General features: G+C 36.1%; 1 protein-coding gene across 1 annotated transcript in view; it reads right to left on the bottom strand.

Annotated features, from left to right (window-relative positions):
- Nucleotides 1–798: 798 nt before the first annotated feature.
- Nucleotides 799–14,344, bottom strand: part of LOC141435706 (probable protein phosphatase 2C T23F11.1) — a 31,823-nt gene continuing 18,277 nt past the window's right edge. Inside the window, exons 6-8 of the mRNA XM_074098454.1 lie at nucleotides 11,929–12,020; nucleotides 11,488–11,676; nucleotides 799–5,842 (exon numbers count right to left, since the gene is read on the bottom strand). Coding sequence (XP_073954555.1) covers nucleotides 5,750–5,842; nucleotides 11,488–11,676; nucleotides 11,929–12,020 — 374 coding nt within the window. The 3' untranslated portion in view covers nucleotides 799–5,749. The remainder of the gene's footprint in view (nucleotides 5,843–11,487; nucleotides 11,677–11,928; nucleotides 12,021–14,344) is intronic.

Below are 14,344 nucleotides of genomic sequence, written 5' to 3'. Positions count from 1 at the left end.
TACTATTGCGGAGATAGTTTTGATGGGTTCAGTATGATGGTTTACGCGCGTGAAATCACAGGTCCCTAAAGTTTATTAGTGTAGCACCAGTCAAGGACAGGAACCGATTTTTTTTTCCGTTACCCAAATCATAAGAAACGGACCACTGGCGTAGGCGGGAGCGAGGGGGGGGGCATAATAAATAATATTTAATAATATGTAGATAATATATTTCACAGTTTTGTCGCACCTACGATTCGGACCGATTAGAATGAGCACGAAATTTTCTATTACATATACTGTGACGAAATCGGGGAATTCCCGTTCAACAACAATGACATCATAAGGACATCATAGTTCTTTAGACCTATACAAGAGGGCGGCAAATTTTTCTTCCGCCCGGGGCGGCTAATACCCACGCTACGCCACTGAAACGGACATTTTTTTTAACTAATAACACTAATTAATAAGTAGGTATAAAACTGTCCAGTTAGCCGATGACCATAACTAGCAAAGTTCATAAATGGTGATAAGGCATTGAATTCTTGCTGTCCATTACTGGGTACTGCTGTGGTTAACATGCTCATAATTGGTGCGGTCACCCTAATGTATACTTCGTTTAATTTAAGGTTAAATATAATATAATGATAAATGAATCATTAGTTCACATATATGTAGAACTACATTAACCCTAATTAACAAAGGCTCATTAAATTTTAAAATTTTTTTCGGGATAAATTTTTTATTACGAGAAAGTGTGAAATTCCCGCGTGACACAGAAGAAGCCGCGGCAACAGCTGGTTGAATAAAACACACAACTAAAAATGTAAAACTTTTATTTTCAGGGCGTTTCAAAATTTGCAATACAGTACAATATTTCAAGAAGACTAGACATAAACAGGGAGCAATGCAATATCAGTATATGCACTTTGCTAAACGTCAAAACTTCTATTCGATTATAATAAACCTAACCAACACTTATTTTTTAGAGCGGCAATTACACTACTTCCGTCGCCTAATGGGGCCACCGAATTTGTTTCAAAGATATCGTCACTACCTAAAAAAAAATCGTAACTCAAAATCTGAGTGATCTGAGTCTTTCTGAGTGAACTTTATGTACCATCAGCCAAATATGTGGTCTACAACCCTAAAGCTGATAATCGTTTGCATGTCATAAAACAATAATGCCAATAGACATGTCTGTCAACTTGAAAGTTCGCCTTTAGCGACATATTCATTTGACCTATCAAACTTGTTGAAAAATTGGTAGAGACCATTATTTGGCTGATGGTACATTACATTTTAAACCGTAAATTGGCAGTGTGCCACACGAGTCCCATCATTCAAGAATATATTTTTGTATTTTTATTAAATGTACAATTTTTTGGAATATAATGTAACGATGAGGTCTGAGTCATGAACTTTTTTAAATTTTGACAATTTAAGGGTAGGTTAATTTTGTTGAGGTATTGATTTGTTCAAAGTAGTGGTATATTATCCCTCACACTCTTGTATACGAAGTTCGAATTTTGCACTTCGTACTATAGGGCCACATGGAGCGAATATAATTCTTTCTCATCGTCAAAATTCGGAAAACACGACTACTTCCGAATACTGTCGATGTATCTACAAATTGTTAAGTGACATATTTGTACTTTGTATTAAATAAATAGGGTACTTCATTTATGCATAATTTATACAAATGTTAAACCACGAGTTTGAAGTAGGTATATCACGCAGAGATGTTTTAACCCCCATGACCAAATTAAATAATGTATGTTGTGTAACTAAAAATCGAGTAAAACTCTTGCCCAACTTAGGTGTTAATCTAATCACTCTATAGGTATCGATTACTGAGCCTGACTGAAGTGCATGGCAAATACGTATTCACTACACATATGTACAGTATTTCGGCCAACGGACGTCGTCTTCACTCTTCATATTCGTCTGTTCGTTTACTGTGTTGCAACTGTCGTTGGCCGAATGCCGACAACCGAGTTCACACTGTCGCCGTCATCGCATGTTGTATGTGGCGAGCGACTTAATGTAATTGCCGCTTAATTCATGAATTTACTTTTCGATGTATACATTACTTTCTGATATTGTTTTTATCAGCAGTAGTTTGCTCAATTAACTTATGTAAGCGATCAAAATTTTCGGGCGGGTTGGTCAGGAGTCTCGTGACGTTATTGGTAGCACAATTGGCACGTGTATAGCCAGGAGCGGGTTCGAATCCCATCCAGCACACTCGAAAAACTTTTTCGATTGATAAAAAATCTTTCATATAAAATTTACAACAGGAACAGGTAAAAATTTTGTACCTTCAACGTTAATTACTTAAGTACCGTTTTACATTTGTTTGTTTGAAAAAAAATCATTTATTAACATTTACACGTTTTTTCACATTTTTCACTCATCAACGCGCAGTAAACCATATTTTATATTATACAAGAACAGTAAAATCAGATATTTCATGTGTGAAACAATATATTGTGTCGGCGGCCGATCGTAAAATCCGCCAGATCACGAAATTCCTAGGCATATCGTGAAACGCCGCCATTTCATGATATGCCTAAACGTTGGCCAGGCATATCACGATGTGCCTGAGAAATAATACGGCAGATCGATTAGAGCAACGCATTCATCGATATTCCTAGCTCTATACCGGGCACATCGTAAAATAGTTTCTTATTTGGCCACTGGTGGCGCTGCGTATGCAATGGCGGCCGTGACCAGCTGACTGGCCGTGTTTGTTTAGCGCGTGAAAAATGTCGCGTCGCAATAAAATGATCTTTAAACCGAAAATAGTGATTGAATTAAAAATAGAAGTGCAAAAGAAGCTTTTGAACATCAGCTCCGTTCTTTTTATGTGAATCAAACGGATTCTGTGCACAATGTGAAAAAACCATGGACGTCTGCCCGTATTTTATAGGTTAGTATTTTGTTGGTAAATAAAGTGTTCACTAGTTGTTATTTATTTATATAGAAAATTTAGGTACGACGAGCGAAGCGAAGAGTGGTTAGTATTAATTGTGATCACGACGCACGAGCCGAGCGAGCGAAGCGAGCGTGCCGCGGCAGCGGCCGGCGAAGTGCCAGAACCGATATGGCGGCGTTTCATGACATGCCTAGGAATTTCATGATCTACCTAAACTGGCCACATCATGAAATGGCGGCGCTTCATGATATGCCTAGGAATTTCATGATCTGCCTAAACGTCACTAGGCAAATCGCTAAACGGTGAGTTATGAACGATATGGCGGATGTCCCTTAGCCAATTCATGAAATGGCGCATTTCACGATATGCCTAGGAATTTCGTGATCTGGCGGATTTTACGATCGGCCGCCGACATATGCATCGAATAGTAAATTCGTAAAAACAACTTTTCGATAGTATATTTCTTTTAAGTTTTTTACAATATTTGAAACATCCCTTTTAATGTAGGTAAGGTACTGTACACACCAGGCTACTCTTTGTATATGACTAGTGCTTTTAAAGATATGTCTAAATAACTTTTCATTACCTTTTCTTAATAATATTATATACTACACTTATTTATTTAACATTTTTAAAAATGTGGTTAATGACAAAATAATTATTGGACAATTGAAACAATGTTACTCAGAGGAAAAGTTCTGTGTAACACTTAGTTTCTTACTATTTTTATTTCCAATTATTCAAATGACTAAGCGCTTCTTTACTTATGTTAGCAGCGCAAAAACAGTCTATAAATAATTAAATGCTATTTTTAAAATATTAACAGCTGCCTTCAATTCCTAAAAGGCGTCAAAGTATTGCCATTATTTTATTTCGCTTCATTAAAAAACTGTGCATTTGATTTTCAGCGCCACGAGCATAGATATATAAATGTTCAAAACATGGAATGAGATTTTTTATACTATTCTGCTACACCAAAAAATTGTAAATAAACTTTAAAATAAGATTTAATTAATAATTCGTATTTCTACCGCATTTTGGCGTACCAGGATAGTAGCTCCAGCATGCTATTTAAAAAAAATGGTTATTTAAATATTCTATACATTATAAAAATGCAGTAGATTTGTATGGATTAACATGTTTATTTTGTACGCATTTTAAGAATGACCAACTCCAACACTAGTAGGTAAAACCACATATAGCATACATGTTTACAAATATCTTAAAACATAAACAGGAATCAAGAACATGAAAAATATCATATTTGGACACTTTTGCATTATAGATAGTTACACCTATCATGTGTTTTTAATTTTCTCGAGATCTTTTCATTCGTGTTACAGTCAACTACCTGATAAGTAAAACATTTTGCTAGAAGCAATGCTAAAACAATCATAACAGCTAAAACATCATTATTTTGTAATATTATCATTGTTCTGAAAATTGATACTATACGTCAAAAATTCTTGAACATTTATAACTTTTAATTTATTTTATCTCTATCTGTCATGGGTACTAAGTATATCCGATCCATTTTATAATATGTAAAACCATGTGTGCTTAATTTAATGTAGGTACAGTCAAACAAATTGAATCATGACCCAGGGTGGAACCTTTGTGCTACTAATGTCATGTTGACATCTCATACTTTTGTCAAGAAAATCGTAGTGAAATTGATTATTAAAGGTTCCACTCTGGGTCATGATTCAATTCGTTTGATTGTACCTACCTAATGTGTTGAATTGGTCGAAAATCGATTATTTTTCGTTGAATGAGTTTGGTACTATTAGGTATATTTTGGCAAACATTTTGGACCATATAAAATTATCAAATAATTGAACTAACAATATAAAATCACATTCAATTTAAGACAGTAAGTAAACGATTTGTCATAATAATAAAACTTCAAATGTCATCTTTTACAACAAAAACTATATCAGTTCTTATTTGAGTATCAAAATAGAAAATTGCAATTCCTATACGCATAATGATATCTGTTTCGTCCGTGTGGTCAATACATTTCCTTAGTGTTGTGAAAAACGCTCATTTCGAGGATTAAAGACTCGAACCCTAAAGACTCTCGAGGCTTAACGACTCAAAGGCCGCAAAGACTTTTTCTTCTTCCATCCATAAGCATAAAATAAGCCAATTTAATTGTCAAATATAGTCGAGTCTTTAAGACTCTGGAGTCTTAAGAGCTCGAGTCTTTAAGCCTCCAAAATGAGCGTTATCCACAACTCTACATTTCCTGCATTTCTGTGATAACAAACATATATCCTACGACATCCACAGATTATTTATTAGCACATTCTAGCATATTATAAGTTACTATTTCTTGTTACCACATAAAATCGAAGATATGGCTGAAGGGTGACCAGTCCAGCGTCGTCAAAATCTTTATTTTAGAATTAATACGTAGATTAATTGACTTTTCCTAGACATCTAAAAACTCACACGGAACATTATTTATTTAGCCCGTGCGAGTCAGCTTCAAGCAATTACTACGAAGCATAACGCGTAAAACAAAGCAACACTGTCAACATTCTAGAACATTTGATCGAACACATGGCACTGTACACTTTCGTCAAAATAATGTGTACATTTTAATTGTACTTAACTACTTTCTTTGACTAATTTTAAACTAACAAAAAAAATACTTACATCATAGTTGTTCATCGGTCAAGTTAAATTTCAAATTATCTGTTTTGAATTAAATACAAAATTAAATGACAGACTAAAATAATAGCAAAAAAACCTACAGCAAATGTATGTCAAGTTTCTTCCAACACTAATTCATTATTATATACACATTAACACTACAATACCGATTTTTCATTTTAAATCGTCCTCGTCGTCTTCCACGTACAGTAAATCCTCCATTTTGGTCATAAGCTTGCTGCCCAGCGGTTCAGTCGCTTCTGCTTCCTAGAAAAGAAACATTATTTAAGTTTTTAGAAAATTGACGTTAAAATTTTATAACACATTTAGTACTTACCATTAGAACATGCACAAACACGAATACAAAACATAATTAAATTATGCCTCCAAGTTCTATAGTAGATACGTATGTTAAATTTATTAAGGACATCAACGCCCGGTAATCGCAGGTGTTAGAATAAGTAGAATTAAGACATTAATCTATACTGAGCAGCAAAAATCTGGCCTTCAAATGTATGCAGAAATAGGTAATTTTGTATGTAAAGTGGGCCAAATTTTGTGCCGCTGAGTATATTTTTCACACGAAGATATATAACCCTGATCATCAGATGTTGAGTCTAACGTAGCATGGTGAACGGTTGTGTTGCACTGAGGATGAACTCTGATTGGGGTGGTGGTGATAGATAGGTTTGTGATTTGTGTGTGTTCTTACAGTATCGAGGTGGAGGAACTGCATCAACACACATTTCTTACATAACCGTAGCTATCATAAGGTCGCAGGTGAGCAAAGTAATTGATTCAGTTCACTAGTGTACTTTGACGTATAGTACTTGTGTTCAGCCCCCTGTACCACAATAGTTACAAGTGCTACAATTCGACAAAATTGTAACATTTTACTAAGAGAAACTTAACAATTTTGTCGAATTGTAGCACTTGTAACTTTTGTGGTACAGGGGCCAGGTCTAATTAGTCTGTGAACCTGGTAATTGAAATAGCATTCAAAAATTATCGAATTGAGATTTCGCATTGCGACTAAATCAACTGAGTAGCAATACATTGCGGGCCTTCAAATAGTCCATTGCAGTAGAACTAGTTTGGTGGCCTCAGTCTATAGCTACTCGTATTTTTTTTTATTGGTCTGGATGGCAAACGAGCAAGTGGGTCTCCTGATGGTAAGAGATCACCACCACCCATAAACATCTGCAACACCAGAGGAACAGGGGCAAGGGGGGGCGTATTGTGAAAGTACGGCTTAAGTGGGGGTAAATAACAAATAACGAGGTTGATAAGACTGTTTTATTGAAAAAAAAACACAAGGTGAATACAAAATCAAATCAAACTGTGTTAATTATTTAGTGCGACCAACGACAAACTGTAAAATTGTCATTTTGAAAATTACATTCACATTCACAATTTTTTTTTTCTGGAAGAAGCAAACAGTTAAAATGCCATGCTTTTAATAATAATCCATTATTTAAACATATATTTGGTACAAAAACATGCGAAGCCACATGACACATTTAATATTAAATATGCCAAGAACATTAATTGAAAATTTGTAAAAAGTATTAATCGATCCACAAAGGAACAATATAAGCAAAAATGTGTAAGATGTAAGTTAACTCGATAGCTTTTCTTACATGTTAGATACATTAAAATATTTCTTCCTCTGTGTAACGTAATAGAAATATTTAATTACTTTAAAAATATAAACCTGTTAATAAGAAACACAAATAATCCATGATTAATTAAAAACATGCAGTTATCAAAAATTGAACACGGAAAACCACACAAATATATTGGCATAAGACACGATAGCATTTGATTCAGTACCTTGATTGGATTAGCACATTGCTAGACTATTGACCGATAACCTATGGAAAGTGGTATGTTACTTAAGTTCTTGCTGCCAAAACAACATTGTTTTGAAAACTAAACAGACAGAAATTAACAGAGGAGCCCATAATTAAACGTTTTGTTTAAAAAAAAACTAATAATTGAAGAACATGTGCTTTTTTCGACAAAAATACTTCTAAAATGATTTTTAACTAAACAACGATATGTAATATACATTTCGTTTTGCTAAATAAACTTAAATTTTGTGTTTAAAATGAATAAGAGATTTGGAAGTAATGGCACGCGCATCAGTCTTTCTTTTTCAAATAAATCAAAACGTACAAGTTTAAAGAGACATCACGTAATTAACTCTAAGAAATAACTTTGGTATGATGACAATCATCCCTTTAGCAGACGCTGTAAAAAGTAATATTATTTTAGTAATTAAGTTGTTTCCAAGGTCAAAAATTATATAAAAACACACATACAGAGTAATAACATTGTCATTTCACAACTTTGTTGTATGCAGCACATATATTTTTAAAAAATCAGACTTTTATTAGGATTCAACGAAAGCTCACATTTTACCCGAGAACCCTAAAGTAAAGGACTATATTTTAGGTTAGTTTTAAACGATAGCCAAATGAATAAACTCACTTAGTACCTCTTTGTCTCAGGCACCCAATTTTTATTATTACAGATCAAAGTAAAATTAGAATCCAATACCAAATAAAGTTTGATCTACTTCGTTATCGTTAGACAAAAGATATTTATTAAAAAATTTAGAAGCTTGATCGAAACAAAAATAGAATAAATCAATCAATATGAAACAGATGAATAAATCAATATGAAACAATAGTATGAGAACATTTTATTTTTATAAATGATAGATGCCCAAGCTGACGAAAGAGTGAAATAATCATGAAATATTATTAGAATAGATTTTTTTTGTTGCACAATGATTAAAATGACTTAAAATTTTCAAATGAGTGTATACATATATTGTAAACATTTTACTTCCCTTCGTGTTATGACATATTTGCAATAGACAAAAAAGCTTAACAAAGTGACTCAACGACAGGTACCTAGTTTTCAATCACAGGTTGTAACACAATGGAAGATTCAAGGCGACCGTGACACCGAATTCTGTTACCAATATAGAACCAAAGCAGCATAAAACTATTTCTCATTGGAAAACATATTTAATTTTCTGTTAACTTTAGCCGCCCGGCACCACGGCTACCATTTTGTAAATGACTAGCCAAACACATTCGAATCTGCAACAACTCGTCTTCACAACTGCAAAAACTATGCTTTTAACACACTGAAAACTCATAATGCGAAATTTTATGAGATTAAGAAAATATATTGACGGTGTTAAACATCAGCGTTTACTGCAGCAGTGTTTCTCTACCGTAGTTCTATCGCTAGGTCTTCAGACAAAACTAAAATTTAATACATTCAATTAGTATTAGAAGTAAACGATTTTTAGAAGTCCGTGGATCATGGCAATAAGGCGGGAGGTCTGTCTTTCAAAAAGGTCGGTAAACGCGCGAACTTGTGATCTGTCTCGTTACATGTGTAATTTATTACAGTTCAAATAAATGCGAGATTCTCGTGAATTTGACCAGTTATACAAGCCAGTTTCAACGAAAGTGGACAAACCCTAAGTGATACTAAAATAAACGGATCACTTACGTACATAAGTCGAACTTAGCCCAACATGTGTCGGACTAACCCGCAATCCTTCGTCCATCACTCAACTCGCTGCGAATACGAGCACTCCTGGAAGAAGGACTACGGATTAGTCCGAAACATATCGGGCTAAACTGGATATATTCAAAAGTCATCCATTTATTGCACTATGACTAGTTTGAAATTGAATTGTTTTATAAAAAAGAAATACTTTCAGTATCTGCGTATTTGTTTTTTGTAGTACATTTCTAATGCACTCATTTGCTACGTTTTTAAAGTTAAGGTTAATCCACGTCCGTTTTGACTGCTTCCGCAAGCTTATAGCGAGATATGATTAAGAGAAGCGTCGAGACGGCGACAACCACTGCTTGCTGGCGCGAGACGCGTCCAAACGTTTGAAGGACTGCGGGCAGACATGCGTTAGTTCAATAGCTGAAGGCAATAATGATTCCAGTAATGAGACTAAATGTTAACTTTTACATTTACCAACATTCCGCATTCTCATCTCTTTCCATCTTCCTCCTTGATATAGAATGAGATGATGAATGCTAGTGTGTTCCTCTGTGTAACATGCGCAACGTAATCATTATTGCATTCACCAATACATGCAAAACATTTATAAAACCATGCTACAGGCAACATCATACATGCATTACAGCACCCACATATAAACGCACATTAAAGTTAAGTGCAGAAAGAAACTTCAAGGTAATAAGGCTGAATCTCCTGTTTTATCTGCTTTTACTAACGGCTTGTTTTCGTATTTTATATCAAGAGCAAGCCGTTGAATGAATCCCGACTAAGTCGTCAACGAACTCGGATTCAATAATTGAACTTTTTGGTACACTCAGTCCTAAGTGCAAACAAACGTTGCACAACGGAAGTCTTTTGTGTCACAGACATTTAAACAAACAATATTGACAGTGATATATTACGGGGCGTTCATTAACTGCGTGAGGCCATCTTTTCCAACCATGGTGACACGTGGGATTTATCTTGACTAACCTTTTTTCTCGTTCCTACATAGATTTAATGAGCCTTCTCCACCATGTAACATATCGGGTGAGTTTCAACCCCTCACCCCCTTAAGCGCCTCAATTAATTTATGGACGTCCCCTTATTAATTAGATACAGATAGTTCAACTCAGTTGTGCGTGCGGCCCTATGTGTGCGTGCGCTTGTAAATATACAGTGACTTTGTGTGCGTGACAAGTCTTGCTCGGACGACGACTGCCACGTCACTGCCACACAAATGAAAGTTGTATATTTACAAGCGCACGCACACATAGGGCCGCGCGCACAACTGAGTTGAACTATCTGTACACCTCGTGTTTTGCGTACCATAAAAATTGTGTAGTAATAAAGTTGACCAGTGATCGGCCATTTCGACTGCATACCGTGAAGTCATGTAAAGCGGACATGTTAATATGGATGCGCCACTAAGTTCAAGATACCGATTTTACTGTACGATATATTTCATTCTTTGCGGGTAGGTAATCGATTTATAAAATAAACCAAGGTTAATCTAAGCACCGTTATGGTCCACCAAGAAAGTGCTTTACCAATGTCAATGTCATATTTACTTGTGAGTGAAAATAGGCTTTGACGTTATAAGCGCTACAAATGACATTAAACCTTAGGATGGTAAACCAATTTCTAGGTCGACTATACATAATACAATTAACTTGCATTTTTTATTTAAGGCGCTAGCCGTCAAACATCTTAAAAAGGTATAATATTTAAATAGGGCACCTGTGTTAACAAGTTCGTTAAAAAAATTAAAAAATCAGGTCTTCATTAATATTTTGTAATGTTTTAAATTAATTATATATATAAAATATATATTCCTATAAAACACAACACTATTGTTTTAAACAACACTGTTTTAAAAGTGCAATATAAAGTCGCGGTTATTTTTTCTTTATTTGCTAACTACTTAATAGTTCAATCAAAGTTGTATTTTAAATTTTAGTTGTTTCTTTTTTAGCCAGTTAAAAATAAATAATGAAGATATAACAAGTTAAAGTTCCACGTGACGTCTTATTAACTTTGACTCGTTCAATCTTTGACATTTTTTGTTTGATTGACAAAAGAAAAAACACGCGTCCAAAGTTTCCTGCTAATCAACTGACGGACTAAGGGCCTGTTTCACCATCCACTAATTAGTGTTAACTGACGATTAAATGTGATGCCGTCTCTATGTGTTTTGTTCGAATAGACGGAGACGGCATCACATTTAACCGTCTGTTAACACTAATCAATGGATGGTGAAACAGCCCCTGAATTTATTCCCTACATTAATTAATGGCACATCCATACTAGCATCATCAACGTGTTCATCGGCCGGCAGCCGCGTCAAAATCGCCGATCGCTGAACTCACCGGCATCGAAGCGTTCACGTTGACAGTGACAGGGAAGGGTTTGAGACAGACGAGGAGCACTGTCATGTTGTCGCAGCCGAGCCCGCCCGTCGACGAGTTGGGCGCCAAGCAGCGCTGCATCAGGGCTTCGCAGACCGCCGCGGGCTCCCAGCCGCTTAGGAGGCGGACGCGGCAGAATGATATTACTTCCTGGACAATTAAGTATTTTGTTGTAAATCATCTTTAAAAAAAGCTTTTTTGGTAACTGTACTTTTTGTTCAAAGTCAAGTCATCATCATCATCATCATCCCAGCCTATATACGTCCCACTGCAGGGCACAGGTCTCCTCTCGGAATGCGAGGGCTTGGGCAGTAGTTCCCAAGCGGGCCCAGTGCCATAGAGTCAAAAGCCCACAACTTTTTTACTCGTACACATTGAATCTACGCTTGGAATAAATTTTACCTCATTGGACAACACCTCCCAAATGCCATCGCACGCTATCACGATGAACTCCCATTCGTCGGTCAAGTGCCTCACTTGGACGTCCGGATACGCTGCAAGCGAACAAAGGGTGCGGATAATATACTCAGCGGCACAAAATTTGGCCCACTCTACGTGTGGCAGGTGGTAGGACCTTGTGCAAGGTCCGCCCGGATTGCTACCACCATCTTGCTCGCTAATCCTGCCGTGAAGCAGCAGTGCTTGCACTGTTGTTTCGGCGTGGAGAGTAAGACAACCGGTGAAATTAGGTATCCCGTCTTAGGCCTCTAGGTTGGCAACGCATCTGCAATCCCCCTGGTGTTGCAGGTGTCTATGGGCGGTGGTGATCTCTTACCATCAGGAGACCCACTTGCTCGTTTTCCATTCACTCAAATTAAAAAAAACAGAAGTACCTATTAATTAATGCATACATTTTGAGGATCAGATTTTTTGCCGCTCAGAATATATAAAGTGCTAACAAATTCGGCTACAATACTTTCAGAGATGACCTTACATTAAAACAATTAACTTTAAATAGAAATTTAAAAAAACTTTTTAAATGATTTCTTTTTTTTTCGAACAATTTATAAATTTTGTCTAAACATAATCATCCTGTGCACTAATAATTTCAGTCAAGTAGTGCACCCAGCCTCCGGCGGCCGTTATGCGAAGCTCTTCTTCGTTATTGACTTGATGCCAATGATGACACGATAATGGTGATTGTGATGTTGATGGTGGTGATCATAGTGACGAAATGATCTTATTGTTAACGATCTGTTCCCAGGGCGAGAGTCTGTAGATCCGCTTGAACACATAGACGACTACGATGAGAATACCTAGTACAAGCAAATGGTATCTGTTGGAAGATTATAAACATAATTTCTAAACTGTTCCCTAAAGTCAAAATAGTTCGCATTTTGCTCGTTAGTGGCGCCACCGTCTTTGCTTGGTATAAGTTCCTTTTCCTGAAAAGTCATTGTAATCTTTTTCTCTTTGCATTAAACCGTTAACAATTTATTCTATTCCGGAGTATTATTTCCTCAGGTTATGGGCCGTCCGATAAACTCAAAATAGAATCGAAGTTAAATTTAGTGCATATGAATGAAAAAAAAAAACCAATTCGTTGTAATTGCGGCAATAAAACTCATCCGATCCAGTTATAAAATGGCTACGTCTAACCTTCAAATTGAGAAATTAGCCGGCCGGGAAAACTATTCGACATGGAGATTTGCTGTCAAATCATATTTAGAACACGAAGAATTATGGCAATGTGTTGATCCAGGCATTAATGTCGATGCCAAAATAGATATTAAAGCCAAGTCAAAGATAATTTTGTTGGTGGAACCTATTAACTACATCCATATCGAAAACGCAAAAACATCAAAAGAAGTATGGATAAACCTTCAAAAGGCATTTGAGGACTCCGGGCTGTCAAGAAAAGTTGGCCTATTAAAAGATTTGATAAATACTTCACTAGACAATTGCTCCAGTATCGAAGATTACGTGAATAAGATTATGAGTACCGCACATAAATTACGAAATATTGGTTTCGACGTTGGTGACGAATGGCTTGGAACACTCATGCTGGCGGGTTTACCGGATAATTATAAACCTATGATCATGGGTCTGGAAAGTTCCGGCATTATTATTTCATCAGATTTTATTAAGACAAAACTTTTGCAGGAAGTGAAAGTTTCCGAGTCTACTGCATTCTTTACGAAGCACAGAAATACCTCTAACAATAATTCAAAGCCAAAAGGAAAAGCCCACGATGTTATAATTGTAACAAATATGGACATTTTAAAAATCAGTGTACAGTGAAGAAAAGCTGATATTTATCGAAAATTCTATAGATAACGTCACACAGAAACCTACCCTAGAGCCTCAGCTTATTACACTACCTCTCAGTTCAAATTTGAATTGTGCACAAGAAAGCAATGAAACATCTGTGATACAGGTTGATGATAGCTCCCAAACAGACACTGACACTGAAGATACTACTGATACTTTTTTTGACAGCAGTGTGATGAACAGAAATGATGATGAAACATATTATCCTAGGACCAAACATATTGATGTGAGGCATCACTATGTCCGCAATAAGGTTCTGGAAGGGGCCATTGAGGTGCGTTACGTGCAGACCGACAAGATGATTGCAGATGCTCTTACCAAGGCGACGTCACATACGAAACTGGTTTTCTGTTCATCTAAGATGAAATTATGTTTATAATCTTCCAACATCCTCCCTTAAACATAATCCCATCTTAGATGAACAGAAAACCAGTTTCGTATGTGACGTCGCCTTGGTAAGAGCATCTGCAATCATCTTGTCGGTCTGCACGTAACGCACCTCAATGGCCCCTTCCAGAACCTTATTGCGGACATAGTGATGCCTCAC

This window comes from Choristoneura fumiferana, chromosome 15 (assembly GCF_025370935.1).
Source record: "Choristoneura fumiferana chromosome 15, NRCan_CFum_1, whole genome shotgun sequence".
In the NCBI taxonomy this organism is placed as follows: Eukaryota; Metazoa; Arthropoda; class Insecta; order Lepidoptera; family Tortricidae; genus Choristoneura; species Choristoneura fumiferana.
The sequence above is the reverse complement of the archived record's forward strand: the minus strand, read 5'-3'. Positions and strand labels throughout refer to the sequence as shown.